This window comes from Elaeis guineensis, chromosome 9, assembly GCF_000442705.2.
Source record: "Elaeis guineensis isolate ETL-2024a chromosome 9, EG11, whole genome shotgun sequence".
NCBI lineage: Eukaryota > Viridiplantae > Streptophyta > Magnoliopsida > Arecales > Arecaceae > Elaeis > Elaeis guineensis.
In genome coordinates this window covers 84,927,578-84,944,635 of record NC_026001.2, presented here as the reverse complement: position 1 = coordinate 84,944,635, position 17,058 = coordinate 84,927,578, and the positions used below count along the sequence as shown (strand labels likewise).

Genomic DNA, 17,058 nt, shown 5'->3' with positions numbered 1-17,058 from the left:
AAATAGAAATTAAATTCCTAAAGAAACTAGGGACATAAAAAATATTTTTAGGATCCAAAATAAAATTAAAATTTAAAATTAATCTAAAGATTTTCACAGCTTTCACATGTAAATGTATCTGATTATCTAAATAAATATCTTGTTCACTTCCTTTTGGATCCTTTAGATTGAGAAAACTCTATATGATATTAGCAATGTGAATTATAGTACTAAAATCAATCCACTCAGTATTATTAGGAATATTAATAGAAAAAGATTGATGACACACTAAAGATATAAAAGTATCTTTCTTTTTAAGCCATTTCTTATACTTTATGTAGTCCTTCTTCATGTGTCTCTTTTTCTTACAAAAGAAGCATGCATCTTTATTGTCATGGCACTTTATTGGCACTGCAGCATCTTTCTTTTTAGGAGCACCTTTCTTCTTTCTTTCTTTACTATGAGAAGTTAGGCTAGCACTTTCATACTCTATATCTTGCTTCTCTTGTTTCAATCTTTCTTCCTCTTGAACACAGATGGTCAAAAATTTATTAATAGATCATTTTTCCTTACGTGTGGTACAGAAAATCTTGAAAGGGCCATACTCTGTAGATAGAGAATTCAAAATCAAATAAACTACCAAAGAATAAAAAATCTTAACTTTCAAGGATTTGAGTTGAGCAATAATAGCTCTCATTTTCATAATATGATCATGTACACCTTTAGTACTATCAAACATTATGCCTGAAAGCCTCTTCATTAAGGTTCTGGCTAATATCTTATTAGAACTTTAAAACTATTCTTCAATGGTCTTCATAAAATATTTTATCTTATCACATTGAGGGATTGACCCCCTAATACTTTTAGGCACTCGAGACTTGATGAGCATCAAACTTAAGCAATTGGATCACCCCCATTTCTCATATGCTAAAATCTGTTGTGGCATACTTGAATATCTAGAAATATATGGTTCATCCATATGAAGCACCAGCAGCATCATTAATATATATAGTAGGATTAGCTACAATAATCAATAGGCATAAAAACTTTAGTGCTATGAAGTATAAACTGTAATCTAAAATAATCAATATTAATTTCAATAGTAATTCTAACCTTCCTATAGGTAGAAGTACATCATGCATAGAATTTATTAGTACTTTATTAATAAGACCAGCAATATAGATATCAAAAGATGATAAATTTTCATACCTATGGTTTTACAAAAAATCTATCCTTAATATCTAAATTACTATCTTATTCTAATTAAATCATAAAAATAATCACTCCCTATGGATAAAGATAATTATGTTTATGACTTAATTATAATTTTATTTGCATGCCATTACACTTTAATTTATAATCTTTATGTGATTTTTACTATATGCAGGATGCCATGGCTATTTCTGAATATAATAAAGCCACTAACTTTAATATGGCATTGAATAACTCCAAATAACCATATGAAATTTTATTATAGTTTTTATCTTTATGATAATCATAAGTTTCTAGTAAATAAACAATAATCCAGACCTTTTATTTAACCAAAAAAAATATAAAACACAATTTAAAGAAGAACCTTTATGTAATAAAGTTTACTATGGGGACCAAATAATAATCAAAGGATCTTTATGTAACAAACTCTATCATAGGGATCAAAATGCAATATTCAAGAGCCTTTATGGAATTAATTACTTTACTAGAGACTAAATTGTAAAAGTTTTCTAAACTGAATTGGTCTGGCCTTTACTAAATATATACTTTATTGGAGCTTAAATGAAAATATTTTCTTTTTAGTAAATAGGTCTAAACTGGATTTCGGATTTCAGGTTGGGACCCAAAACCCAAACCTATTAGGCCTTATCTTCTTTCTCCTTTCCTCTTTTCCTGATCAAAACCCCAAATAACCTCATGGCTAGCGATGAAAGCTCCATATGCACCGTTGGCAAGTCACTGACCGACTTCTACCACCGATGGCCAGCTTGAGACTGTCGTCCCAACCACCGATGAGTCGGCAAAGGGCAATTGTAAGGGATGGGAAATCGATGGAGGAGAGGGCAAAAATTGATGCTCCTCCCTCTCAAAGCCCGACCGACGGCTGTCAGAAGATCCTAATCGACAGATCGCCACCCTCATCGGGATCAATTGCCCCTTTAAGCTAGTGATGGTGGATTTTGATGGGTATATCGAAGGAGAAGAAAGTGCCTAAACTAGCACCTATCCCTTCATTATTCTTGGCCGACGGCCACCGTAGACCTTTAATCGGTGGTCCGTCGGCTTCCCTCTGCATCCTATTGTCCGAATTCTTGGTGATTTGAAAGGACAACCACCAGTGAACTAGATCTGATGACTCCTTCCTTTCTCCTTTTTTTTATAGAAAGGGGTGGTAGCCGACAGCAAGGGAGGAAGCCCAACCACCGTGATGAAGAGAGGAGGAGAGCATCAACCTTCTTTTTCCTTCAAAAAACCCTTATTTATTTATTCAAAAATAATTTTATCCCAAAATAAATCATAAAATAAATAAATAAAAATTATAAATTCTTTATGGGATGCAAAAATGGATTCAGATTGGGTGACTCCGATCTCAAGCAATCGATTCAGGTCCAACCTACATTCAACATTGCAGCTTCAGGGTTCACCATCAGCCCCCACTACAAGAATTTAAAATATTGACGACGATATTAGCGATGGAAAACTAAGCCATCACTAATAATAATCTTTAACCATCAAAAAAATGATTCCAAAAATTAGCCGTTGCTAATACTATTAGCGATGGAAAACTAATATTAGCAATGGCAAAAACCATTGCTAATAAACTTAAAATTTAAAAAAATAGTTATAATTATAATTTAATTAATTAATTACCAATGGCTATTAGCAACAAAAAAATTACTGTCGTAAATAATTTTAAAAAAAAATTATTTAAAAATTATGAAAAAAATATTTTTTTGATAAAAGTATTAGCGATGGTGGTTAATTTTTAGCAATGGAAGGTTGCCGTCGCTAATACCTTTACCGACGGCATTAGAGATAGTAAATTTTGCTGTCACTAATAATTTTAAAAAAAATTATTTAAAAAGTTATAAAAAATAATTTTTTTTTATAAAAATATAAGCAACGGTGACTTATTTTTAGTGATGAAAGTTGTCGTCGCTAATACCTTTATCGGCAGCATTAGCGACAGCCACCTTTGCCATCCCTAATAATCCCTAAAATACACCCCTTCAGTCCACTAGAGAAAAAAAAATTTCTCTCCCTTGCCCATTCCCTCTCCTTCCCACGATTCCCCCCTCTCCAGTACCTCCTCCTTCCCAATGGTTCCCCCCTCATTGGTGCCTCCTTCCTGGTGATTCTCCCCTCTCCGACATCTCCTTCCTGATGATTCTCCCCTCCCCGGCACCTCCTTCCCGGCGGTTCCCCCTTCCCTGCACTCCAGCATCCCACAGTCCTGAGCCTGCATGATTTTTTCCCCCCTCATCGGTGCCTCCTTCCTAATAGTTCCCCCCTCCCCGGTGCCTCCTTCCTGGTGGTTCCCCCCTCCCTGTGCTCCGACATCCTATGACCCCGAGCCCGCACTTCGGCCATGACCACAGCCGCCTCAACCCTGCTGGCCCCAACCTCACCACCCCGACGCCACCCCATGGCCCCTATCCTGCCACTCCCAGCCCGCGGCCCCAACCCTGTGGCCCCTACCCCACTGATCGAACCCCGCGGCCTCAACTCGCATGGCGGTTCCCCCCTCCCTGCACTCCAGCATCACTCGACCCTGAGCCCATGCTTTGGCCATGCCCGCAGCTGCCCTGACCCTGACCAAATGGCCCCCACTCCATCGATCTGACCCCACGGCCCCTGTCCCACCACCCCAGCCCATGGCCTCGACATTGTGGCCCTTGCCCCACCTTCCCACGGCCCCATCCCTGCGCCCCCATCTCCGCGGCCGCTTCCCCGAGCTGGCATCCTATCCCCAAGTCATCCCCTCGTGACTTAATCCCTATGTGCCAGCCCGCACCTTAGTCTCTGTGCGGTAGCCCGCCTTCTATTGTGAGTATTAGTGATGGCTAATACCATCATTAAAAATTAATTTTTTATTTAAATTATGATAATTAAGTATAATTATATATTAAAAAATTAATTAATTAATCAAAAGCATGAGACTTGGGTCTCAGCATGCAGAGTGCTCGAATCGAGGAAAGGTGTCAGGTAGCATTTCAAACACGGGGTTGGGGTGTGCCTGCGTGCTCGGACCTCGGGTAGGGGTGAGGGCGAGAGGAGGCGGTTAGGGGCTCAAAGAGGCTATGATGACTGTCTATGCGAGATACGCCTAAAGAGTCTAGAGAGAGATCGATGGAGGTGATGTATTTTTATTCTTGTTGTTGTAATTACAGGGCAAGTTTAAATGGTTTGTTACATCACAGACAACCGCTTGCAGCCACCTCATGGTTAAAGGTTTAGAGGAACTTGCAATGCCTTATTTTTCAATGGCATATTTGAGCCTTTCTCTTTTCCTCTTTCCCTTGTTTACTTTGTTGTTCTCTGATTTAAATACTATTTTTAAGTTTTTATTTTATTTTTTAAAATATTTTTACTCTTAGTTTTCGGACAGGGCTCAAGTAGGGGTGGGGGGCTCGGGGAGGCGGCCAAGGGCTCGGGGAGGCTATAAAGATTGTCTGTGCGAGATGCATCTAAAGAGTCTAAAGAGAGATTGATGGAGGTGATACATTTATGTTTTGTTGTTGTTGTTGCAGGGCAAGCTTGAATGGTTTGTTATATCGCAGGCAACCGCTTGCAGCCACCTTATGGTTAAAACTGCAGAGGAACTTACAATGCCTTATTTTTCAATGACAGATCTAAGCATTCTTCTTTTTCAATTACAATAATTTTTCAATTTTAATTAACTTAGTGACAGGCCATTGGGTTATTGGCCAAGAACCTACGTCATTTTAAATCTTGTATTGTCATCGATAATATATAATTAAATCTTGCATTGCCATCCATATATAATTTCTTTAACATTGTCCTTGATCTGCGGCAGACCTATCCCTAGATCTGCCAACCGATGTCGATTCTCTATCAGAAAGATCAGATGTTATGTAAGACTGTTAGTTAGCATTTGCAATATACCAGCAGAAAAATAATTCTCATCCAGTAGCACATGATAATATGTTGGTCTGCTTTTTTGAATGTGGTACAAAGTTAAGGTATCCCTACTCCAAGCATACAAAATATCATGTTATTTTTATAAATATGGTACAAAATTAAGGTATTATGATATATTATTAAATAAATATGATACATAGTTATTTTATTTTGATACACAGTTAATCCAATATGATATATAGTTATTTTTATTTTCAGAGATTATAGACCATATCTTTCTGAGACTGGAGCCGTCGCAGCTAAGGAGAGAACTCTAAAGGAGAGAGCTCTCATGCAGCCAGCTCACATGATTTTGCGGCACCATACTATGCAGTAAACTCTGATACTTTAAATATTTTTTATATTATTTTATCTTTTATTATCTAATATAATATTCTTTATGATGTCTTGATACTTTCAGATTCGGATGACGTGGGGTTATTAGTGACCTCCCACTCACATGGAGTAGCATCTGGCTCTTAGAGTCAGTGGCGTGGTAGAGGATCTGTCCGGCTCGCAATACCTCTGACTCGGCCAGAGAATAGAGAGCTCATTCACATTTTCAAAGTCGCTCGTAAGTACTATATCTTCACTGAATATATTTAAAATTTAACCATTTTAGAGACTAATATTTATTGTTCAAAATCAATTTTGTAGTACATTTAGAAAGACCTCCATACCTCGTGCGGTTATTGGGATCATCCGATGATTGATGGCAGGGCCGATGAACGAGTTCTCCAGTTGACCATCGAGGGCTCGTGATGCAATCTGGGAGATGTTCCTGGTAAGTTAGAAATATTTAATTTTTAAATTCACTGTAGATTTGTATTTTATTTATTAAAATATAGTTGCTTCTACTTGCGTGGTTACTACCGATTCGAGACTCCTCAAGATGAGGAGGCTGGCCATCGGATCTTCAAGTAGGTAGCCGCACATAGATTTCGAGATATGCTACATAGCCTTAGACGGTCCACCATGGAGCATTCTGATTTTCAATCACCATTAGACTGAAGGTCCTACAGGGATCATTGGATGCGAACGGATGCATGGGAGGTCCTCTACGACTAGTGAGGCAGCGAGGAGTACTCCAGTAGGCGGCAGAGGATCCGACAGAATCGGGCTACCTAGCAAGATTCGATCAAGCACACGGGCGGCTCCATCGACACACATGTTGTGGCCGACAGACTGATAAAAAATCTATACCAAAATTCTTCACTAGAAATGTAAAAACTCTTATATGTATGCTTTAATTAATTTAATTTTATTATTTACTTATTGTAGATACGACAGCTGGATTATCCACCAAGCTAGCTGCGGTTGTGAGAGATCACACACCAGTCTAGGAGGATTGATGATTATTTAGATTCTAGATCGTGACAAATCGTGATAAGAATTTCAAACTATATTTATTAAATTGTTACAGGATCTGATATGTATATTAAAACTAATGTATTTTTGAACTGTGTAGGCAGATTACGTGGAGTACGTTGTTGCACGGTATGATGATGATCCATCCACTCAGTCCCTCATTGACCTTGAGGGATAGCTCAGGATCACTAGAGGGGTGAGTAGGAGCCAGATCATAGGATTCAGCCATAGCTTCGATCCTCCAGTAGCTCGATACTCTTCAATGTCCTCACAAACCCCGACGTCTCAGACTTAGAGCCATGCGCACGTGGAGGAGGTCGTTCAAAGGCTTCTGAGCTAGCAATCTCAGAGCTTCTGGAATGCCGTTCACGATACAGTCGTTGGGATTCTCCGAGACTCACAGTTGTGTGATCAGCTAGGCTCATTGTCCCAACCATCACATCAGATAATTCTATTAGTAAACTCTCTTACTTATTTTAAGTTTTCATATGTAGAAGCTTCATATATTTAGGCTTAAGCCGAGGAAGAAGATCTAGGGGCTCAAAATTTAATCTAACCATCCAACTGATAGGTCAAGGGTGTCTATAGCTCCGTATCATCGAATAAAATGTGTAAAAATAATTTATTCAAGAATCGAAGGAGTGTATCGAAATATATGCCTCCATATTAAAACTTATTACTAATATTTTATTTTTCTTCATTTTAGGATATTGGGATAATTAACCATCACTAATAGTCTGATTTCTTATAGTGCTTATTCCCTCGGATGTCGGAAGAAAAAATGGAGATCCTTTTTCTCTTCATTTTATTTATAAATAATAATGAAACAATCTCTAATACATCAAAAATAAACAAAAACATGGCATATTAAAATTTTTCGTATAGCAACAAGTTCAATGAAGTGAACAAAACAATATAGAGGCAGCTTTGATACCAATGAATATAGAAAATTTAATCTGAATACAGAAATAAACATACCTTTAGCTGTTGTTGTTTAAGCCCAAAATGAATTAGAGATGAAGAAAATTACGAAATACCAAAAAATGAATCTGCTTTATTTCTATCTCATAAAAGATGTTGCAAAAGAGTTCTTCCAATTTATGCCAGGGGATTTCAATATCTATACTTGATGAAGAATCACAAGCTATATTTATAGACTAGATTAAGAACTCTTTTAAATTAATGCAACTTCTTTCCATCAAAGAAGTGCAATGGTAGTCGAGTTTTTATTTTGACCTAAGTCTATCTTTATCCCAAAAAATTTTAGTTATTCATTATCATCTCAATTATTTTAAATTATTTTTAACGATTAGATTACAAGTGAGCCATATCAAGTTCCTAATATTTGGGATGAGTACAACAATACAGCCCAAATTCCAACTCGGTCCAATAGCTACAAAGAAGCAATGGAGAATAGTTTTTTAAAAGAGTTTTTGGAATCGTGGAATGTATGGCTTTATGAAACACAACACATCAAATAAAAGGTTTATAAACGAGCAAGAAAGCAAAGAACAATGTATTCCAAAAAAATCAACCATTAAGATAAACTAATAAAAATAGCTTAGTTGAGGTGAGAGTGGGGATGGCTGGGGAGACTAATCTATTTAAACCCCAGGGTGTTTATGAGTTCCAGATAAAATACTTGAAACAGATTTAGATCAAATATAAATAATGATATGTTCTATCTCAAATTTGATTCGATATAATTTTAATTTAAATCTCTCCTTTCAAATATATAATTATATTAAAATATTTATATAATAAATTTTTTACTCGATTATATACCTAATCCGATTTAACCTAACTTTTCTATTCGCCCCAATTTAATATAAGTACAAAATGAAAATAAATATAAAATTTTTAATTATTAAGATGATACGGAGATTGGCCAATCAGACCCATGCATGATCTGTTGTCACACCTCGCCCGGATTCGTTTGGCAATCATTTAAACTTTAAGTATTACAAATGCATATATAATATATGTTAAAATGCTAATTATCGTATATTACTTGAGTTGATAGGTTGAGTGGCTAACCCGAGCCAGCTGGTTGGGTCACTGTTGGCGGACTTGCGCCCGGGCTAGAAATTCAATAGATCGGGTTAGATGGGTCCAATTTTTCCATAAGGCACCAAATCATTCAAGATGCACTAATCACCTCATATGACGTGGCAGACGACCATTTCCTGTGCGTGAAACGTGAGCGCCGGCCGCATTACTCCTTTCGGATCTCGTCCTTGAGAACAACCAAACCGACCGGAGAATCTTACTGGAGATTTGTATCGTTGTCATTTCCCTATAGATGCAAATCCACTTGTGAAGATCCGGAAGGATGAAGAAGAATATATCCTCCCAGGGATAATAATGATGTCTCCCACCAGCCTACTTTTTCTCTCTCCCTTGTTGGCTTTCTATCTCTGCTACAACCCCTGGCGCTATCCAAATGCCGTAAAGTTGAGAGAGGAATGGGGAAGTGGCGGTGGACGCTGCCGCTTGCGGTGGCGATCGTGGCGTCGACGGTGGTCGGAGGCGGCGCTGGCGGGATCCCGACGACGCTGGACGGGCCGTTCGTTCCGGTGACGTCGCCGCTGGACGGCGCCGGGTTCCGCGGCCGCGCTGTGGACCTGCCGGACTCCGACCCCAGGGTGAGGCGCCGGGCGCGGGGCTTCGAGCCGGAGCAGATCTCCGTCTCCCTCTCCGCCACCCCGGACTCTGTCTGGATCTCATGGATCACAGGTTCCTTGTTTCTCCCTAATTTCGTTGATCTTTTTCGTTAATTTCTTTTTGTTTCAAGAAATGATGTCAAGCTTTTTTTCTATATGATTTTACTTAGATTCGGATGGTGATTATTCTTTAAAATATGGCGTCGTATTATTATTATTATTATTATTATTGGAAGTAGGGAAAATGATTTCGATGGTATGAGACAAAGAGAATGAAAGCAGTTTTTGTTTGATATCACAAAAAACCTTTTGTTTTTAGTTTCTGTGAGTCTGGAGTTTTAGAAATATTGAAGGGTCTATAGCCTGAGACCTTATGGATTCTTCTAGATTCTTTTTGTTGTTTTGTTCTGCTGTGGTTTTAGGGGCCTTTGCCAATGCTCCTCTTTTCTGGAGGTTCCTTGATGTTGTCCTGATGTGGCTGGTAATTTGGGGATTTTGGGAAGGCCTGATGGGATTGAGAAGGGCCTGTTTGAAATTAGAGTCAAGAAGACTAAAATGCTTACACAGATTTGCATGTATGAGGGCAACATACATTAAAGTTAACTTATTTAGTTTACTGCAAAGCAAGGATTCAAGTGATGCTGGCCATGTCCCATCCTGTGCCAAAACACCTGTGATGTGCATTGGGTCATTACAAGCAGTTCCAACCCAGTGCCACATGTAGATATTGGCCTGGCATGGCTGCACACTTGAAACCCTGGTACAAATACATCGACTGAATTTTAGGAAAAATAGCTTTATAAGTGGCACATTTTTTTTCCATATGTTGAATTCTGACTGGAGAGTTTGCATGAATATTCACCAGGAGATTTTCTTATCCACTTCCCCCTTTCTTTATTTTTTCATTCTAATGCACGTAGGATCTTATCACAAATTCTGATTTTATTTTATGTTTAATCTAGCAAAATGTTAATTGCTTATATCAACCGAGGATTCTTCCAGCCTAGTGTTGGTAGGAGGGTGTACCAAATGCCAGTTTCCTATTGCTTGGGTACAGCAACATAGTAGGTATCTTTATGGTCCAATAAGGAGAACCTTGTAGTTGGATCGGTGAAAAAACTTCTTTAATACTTGCTAAAATTGTTGAAACTATTAGGTACTCTTTTGTCTCTAATATGACAATTTACATTTCAGTACAGATGAAACTCAATATAATTTTTGGTTCCTTTCTATTGCTGCTCATTATCTGTTGCATGACATATTGAAGAAAACTAGTTGTCACTTTTGTCAGGGGGTGTTAGGATGCTCGGTTCCAAAGTAGTTGAGTAAAATTTGAAAGGGTTCCCATCAATTCTTAAACCTTATATTTGTTTTCCTTTAGATCATCTGGCAGTCTCTCTCTCTCTCTCTCTCTCTCTCTATATATATATATATATATATATATATATATATATGTATACACACACATTGTTTCTTTCTCTTTCTCACTCTCTCTCTTCTTTTTTGAAAACATTCTTCAGGAATTTCTAGGCATCTTCTCCTCCTTGAAAACATTTATAATCTTTTGTTTTTTCTCCCTCTATTTCAGGAAATTTTCAAATTGGGGAACACATCATGCCATTGGATCCAACATCTGTAGCCAGTGTTGTGCGTTATGGAAGACTAAGACAACCCCTAAGTCAAAAGGCTGTTGGACATTCGCTTGTTTACAATCAGCTATATCCATTCGAAGGCCTCAAGAACTACACTTCTGGAATAATCCATCATGTTCGTCTCACAAGTAAATTACCCTTGCTACATACTTTGGCTTTTACATTATGAGAAGTGCTCTAAGTAGCACTAGAGATTTTAAAATGATTCAACTAGACTAGTTGGAACTCTCTGTGTGCATTTATTTGCCACTTGTCCCTTTTTTCCTGTACATCTCTCTGGCTACATACATAATTATTCCAATATAGTATAAAATATTCTTCGTGAACAAATTATATTATCCATACTTAATCAAATAACAAAATCTTTTGTCTTTTTCCCATGTTCATATGTTTTATTAGTGATATGGTTCACCTTGGGAACTGATAGCTGCATAACCTGATTTTGTATTATCTAGTAGTGTATTGGTCAAAAAATAAAGTGCTACTTTAAAAATGAGAAAACTCAAGGTGGACCTGCTAATATTTTCTCTAAGGAATATGTATAAGTTTGCAACATCAGGGTGTATTTTTGTCACAATTACAATTCATATCTAAAATTCAGCCCTTTCTTATATGTTTTTGAACTTTTGGACCCACCTTTATTCAATATACAGCAAATTAAAATTATCTTCAGGTATTTTGACACAACCTGAAGTTGGAATTTGATTATCATTTAGATGAAACTGTAGTTTTGTTTAAGAAATGATAAAACTTCCTTTAAGTAACTTAGGATGCTGTCTGACACTAAAAATCTTTTGTTAAACATCAGCAGACTTTATGTGCACTTTTACTATTTTATTTCAAGATATGCATAAGTTGGCAATGCCATTCCATGGCTTCAGCTTTTCTGTTTCAAGTTCTTGTGATCTTTTGGCTAGATTCACTTATAGTCCATTATTACAAGGAATATGGGACCCAATAGCAGCATCATAGACTAGAATAATGTTTTAGACAGAACATGACAGGGAGCCAAGTTTTCTAAGTAGCTCAGGTTCTGATGGCAGTAGCAGTCATCTGATAATTTTCTGGACATTTATCTCCTGTATTTTTCTGATAATTGTGCATTCTCTCATTTCCAGGACTGAAACCAGGGCGCAAATACTATTATCGGTGTGGTGATCCTTCTTTACAAGCCATGAGTGATATCCATGTTTTCAAGACAATGCCTGCTTTAGGTCCCCGGAGTTACCCTAAGCGGATTGCTGTTGCTGGGGATCTAGGTCTTACATACAATACGACATCCACAGTTGATCACATGAGAAGTAACAAGCCTGATCTGGTTGTATTGGTAGGTGATGTTTCTTATGCAGACTTATATCTGACCAATGGAACTGGGTCGGACTGCTACCATTGTTCTTTTAAAACAGTCTCCCCGGTTCATGAGTCATACCAGCCTCGTTGGGATTATTGGGGAAGGTGAAGATGCCTTTCTGTACATGCTTGTCTCCTATTTTAGTATGAAGCATTTACCAACAGCAGTAGCAACTCATTGTAGTTCATATTCATGTTCCTTTCTCTTATGTGGGGTCCCCATGTGTATAATACATATATAGTTCATCAAAACATGATTATCATTTGCATGGCAAAACATCCACAACACTCATCACAATTTATTTTTGGGCATCTCTTTAAAAGCCAAGTGGTTCAGATGCCTCGTAGCTATGGAAGAAAACAAGCCATGCATTTGGATGATGTAGATGATGATGAATGGGGCTGATTATCAGTTTCAAAATTGGCCTATAGATTTGCAACATGGCATGACCCATGTTTTGTATTCCTGAACATGCACTCATGCATGTGCACATGCATGGCACATATTTACAAGATTAAGTTATGGACTGCTCTATCCTATCAAGTTGGAAGGCATGTAATGAAGAAACCAGTAGCATGGGCTTGAACTACAAGCATGCTATGAATTAAAATGTGTCATTTTTAGGTCCTTGTTCACAGACCTCAGGTAGCAGCTCATCAACACTCATATGTTGAATATGCATAAACATGTGCATATATCCTGCATTCTCATCTTCATGGGTGGTGTTTGGTAGGTGATACATAGGTAGGAAAACATGGATCTGATCTATTTACTTGAAAAAAAGGGGCAATATATGCATCTGTTTGAGATAAAAACACAATTTTTTTAATGCTATATATTTATCAAAATTGAATCTGGAGAGTGAAGTTGTTCTAAAATTTATATGTTTCCCATTGGCTAATAGTTACATTTTATTTATTCTGTGACAATGATTAAACATATTTCAGGTTTATGGAGCCTCTTACATCAACAATTCCAATAATGGTAGTAGAGGGAAACCATGAAATAGAAGAACAGATCGAGGGCAAAATGTTTGAAGCTTATAACTCTAGATTTGCATTTCCAGCTCAAGAGAGTGGATCCTTTTCCACATTTTATTATTCTTTTAATGCTGGGGGAATACATTTTGTCATGCTTGGTGCCTACATTTCCTACAACAGGTCAGGTAAATATACCAGGGATCTACTCTTCTTAGTCTTTAGATATTAGCTTACTTTTTGACAGTAAAATAGAGCTCTTGTTCTAAAGGACGATTTCTTACAAAGAACCAACAAGAGTGATTACTTATGGAGTGCCAACAGAGACTATAATTTGTTCACTTTTAGCATAAAATCTATATAGCAATTTAAGCATGCGCTTACGAATTTAGTATTGGTGCATTGCATAATAACTATGTCATCAATGTGGTTGAAACATTTTGCATATGTAAAGATGAGACAGAAAATGGTCTCGCTTAATCTGGCCTTCTTGCTTTTGCAAATATTTCATTCCATTTATTGGAAAAACTAACACAGAACTCTTCTTCTTCCCCCCCTCCCCCACCTCCCCCCTCCCTTGTTCTGGTGGCATAGCTGCTGCAACCATGACCGTGGAACTCTTCTGGGCCATCTTAGCCCAATGTCTATATACATAGCATAAAAATTAACTTATGGTACATGTTTGTATAGGCCATACTATATAAGCAAGCTGCAGATACTGATATGTTCTTCAGCACCATTACTGACACATGGTATTACATTTCACTTATATATTGCTGGCACCAACATGGTACTGTACCCTGTGTTTATATGTTATGGTGCTGTACTGTACCAACAAGGTACCAGTATAGGCAGCAGCTTGGAGACTTTAAACCTTGATACATAGTTTCTTGCCATGAATAAAGGGTTTGGTTTCTATGACAAAGCTTGAGATAAGACTCAAATCAGTGGTTTTGTGGCATTTCATAAGCTTATTGCTTTCAGATCTTCGTCAGATGTGTGAAACTATGTGAACTGCACATATTATTGCTTGCATGTCTGCAGACAGGATGATTTAGTAGAGCTATGTGATGCAACACTCTTTTTGAGCAATACTGCAGTAATGTGACATCACCAAGCTTTGAACCCTTAACCTTCCATTAGGAAAGGAGTGCCAACCAGATGAGATAATAGCTGCTGGCCTAATGTACAGGAAATAGAAACCATTTATTATTTGACTCCTGATAGTGGCCCTGCATGAAATACCTCAAGGAAGACAATGTGAATTGAGTCATGGGTTAATGTAGCGTCAGATGCTGTGCAGTCATTAGTTCACCTGAGTTATGGACCCTTAAATTATTCTTAAAAATGCAACAATTTTGGGAAATTGTTACAAGTAATTCAAATAATGAATTATCCAAATTGTTTTAAATTGATCCTTATGCATCCCAGCTTTGAGGAAATTGCATTATTTGCATTTAAGATGAAGCCAAATCTGTGCTCATGTACAGATTGGCAGATGCCTAAAACTTTAGTTATGTTTATGATGAGTTTTCTTCAAATTGCCTTATGATTTCAACATTGCAGGGGAGCAATATAGGTGGTTAGAGAGAGACTTGGCTGGTGTAGACAGAAAAGTGACACCCTGGCTGGTAGCTAGTTGGCATCCACCTTGGTACAACACTTACAAATCCCACTACATGGAAGCTGAGTGTATGAGGGTGGAGATGGAAGATCTACTTTATTCATATGGTGTTGACATTGTTTTCAATGGCCATGTAAGGGCAGAATCACATTTTTGCTACTGGTACATTATGTTTCACTTTTAGTTACAATGTTAGAGTATCTTCTATTTCCATGAATAAAAGTCTTATTGCTTTGGACTGCTGTATGGATTTAGTGAAGAGGCATAGCTAAATGACCACAATTATAATTATCAAACTCTTCTTGCTCTGTCTAGTTTGGTTACATAACTATCAGCAAATCAATGACTGGATTCTTCATCTTGGGAAAGCAGTTTAGTTCCCAGAAATTTGGACTTATTTGTTTAACTTCAAAAGAAAAACTTTTAAAATCACATTTATGTTAGCAAATGCATGTACTCCTTTGTGCTGGCTCAAGTAAGTTTCTTCTCCCGCTGTTTAAGTTGTGACTTGGGAGCTACATTAGGAGACTGGGGTCACGTTATAGGTTCAGTGTAGTAAATTAATGAAATTTCAGTTCTGTTTTGCCAACTTTCTTATGACATTGTCAAACCATCACTGCTTTTCACTTTGCTTCCTCTATTGTTAACAGGTTCATGCCTATGAAAGGTCGAACAGGGTCTACAACTATACACTGGATCCCTGTGGCCCTCTTTATATCACAGTTGGAGATGGGGGCAATCGAGAAAATGTGACCACCCGTCATGCAGATGATCCTGGGCACTGCCCAGAACCTTTGAGCACGCATGATAAGCACTTGGGTGGCTTTTGTGCTACCAACTTCACTTCAGGTCCTGCTGCAGGTAAATTCTGCTGGGACCGTCAACCCGAGTATAGTGCATACAGGGAAAGTAGTTTTGGCCATGGAATATTGGAGGTACTCCTCTCTCTCTCTCTCTCTCTCTCATTTTTTTTCTGCTGATCCAGCATCGCATGGCTAGTGTAGACCAAAAGTTATTGAATGATATTTTATCTGTAGGTAATGAATGAGACACATGCATTGTGGACATGGCACCGGAATCAGGACTTGTATAACAGTACAGGTGACGCAATCTATGTAGTCAGGCAGCCTGACAAGTGTTCTGTCCAGCCAATGGTGACCAAGCCCCATAAAACACAAACCTTGATCAGTGACTCTTGAAGGACTTGTTATACAAGAATTCTGTCATGATCCAGTAAAGCCTGAAGGTCAGATTGGCAGCCATCTTGGAAACAGCAAGGAACATGTGGTATGATCTACATTACTGAAAGATTGCAAGTTCTTAGGGTTTATGAACCACATCAGAAGATTGAAAGGAGTAAATCACTAGAGATGTGATGGTCAGTTTAAAAATAAAAGTTGAAAGAGGAAATTGGTTTTGTGATTGAATCATTGAAGAATGTTACCAAGCCGTGGAAATGCCAATGTACTATTAGATCTGGTGATTCTCATTTGGATTGTGCTTAAGCATGAGAAGCAAATACAAGAGCTTGTACAATGAACAGAAAAGTATTGCTGTATAACTAATTTTGTTAGCCAGTGATGCTTCAATTGCTAATTCTGCTTCAGCGTGGCAATGAAAGTATCTTGTATTGAATATTTCCTGGTGAATGTATTAAAATTTTTAAATGTAACAGTTACATCAGAAGGAATTTTTGAAATCTTGCAACAAAATTTTGACTGAATACATTGGACTAGTGATGGCAGAATTCTAGAAAATAGCTACCATTGATGCAGTTATCTTAGGTAAATGCAGTTTCCCCATATTCTCATTATTTATGTTCCGAAAAGAGAATAAGATAAGAATCTCTGTTTATAAATACAAAACAAGGTAATGATATGACATTTATGCATGATGGCACCATAGAGCTTTTCATAAATTTCATATAATTGTCTGGTTTTGTATTTACAAAGCAGAGATTCTTTTCTTATTCTCCTTTGGAAACATAAATAATGAGAATACAGAGAAATTGCATTTACCTAGGATCCCTTTTTATATGCAGTGCTACCTTTAATACAAAGGATATCTAAGTATGTTTTGCAATCAAGTATCAGTTTTCAGACCTTAGTAAGGTTACATCAAGAATATTGATGATTCCAATGTATTAAATCTAAATCTATTTCGAGTTTTGGCATGGCTGAAGGTAACTGGTACCTGGCTTTTTGATCCAAGAAAATTAGTCTGAACTGCATCGGAGCTCAGAGCTGCTCGACTCAAACTCGAGCTTATTCAGTGTCCAAGTAAATCCAAGGATGATCAATACCAAATACAA

General features: G+C 37.6%; 1 protein-coding gene across 3 annotated transcripts; it reads left to right on the top strand.

Moving 5' to 3' along the window:
• Positions 1 to 8,727: 8,727 nt before the first annotated feature.
• Positions 8,728 to 16,433, top strand: LOC105051193 (purple acid phosphatase 15). 3 transcript variants are annotated; one of them, XR_833177.4, is made up of 7 exons: positions 8,728 to 9,216; positions 10,732 to 10,923; positions 11,914 to 12,250; positions 13,094 to 13,311; positions 14,690 to 14,909; positions 15,398 to 15,682; positions 15,785 to 15,924. XR_833177.4 is itself a non-coding variant. In XM_010931504.4 (7 exons), exons 1-7 carry the CDS (start codon positions 8,946 to 8,948, stop codon positions 15,944 to 15,946), a joined length of 1,656 nt encoding a protein of 551 aa, XP_010929806.2. In that variant the 5' UTR covers positions 8,736 to 8,945; the 3' UTR covers positions 15,947 to 16,433. The 3 variants fall into 3 exon arrangements, 2 of the variants coding, with proteins under 2 accessions (XP_019708445.2, XP_010929806.2); XM_010931504.4 differs by having other exon boundaries at positions 8,736 to 9,216; positions 14,690 to 14,880; positions 15,785 to 16,433; XM_019852886.3 differs by lacking the exon at positions 10,732 to 10,923 and having other exon boundaries at positions 8,734 to 9,216; positions 14,690 to 14,880; positions 15,785 to 16,433.
• Positions 16,434 to 17,058: the final 625 nt, after the last annotated feature.

Coding starts and splice junctions, on each gene's coding strand:
- LOC105051193 (XM_010931504.4), top strand. CDS start 8,946: ATGGGGAAGTGGCGGTGGACGCTGCCGCTTGCGGTGGCGATCGTGGCG. Junction 9,217..10,731: donor CTGGATCTCATGGATCACAG/GTTCCTTGTTTC, acceptor CCTCTATTTCAG/GAAATTTTCAAATTGGGGAA. Junction 13,312..14,689: donor CATTTCCTACAACAGGTCAG/GTAAATATACCA, acceptor TCAACATTGCAG/GGGAGCAATATAGGTGGTTA.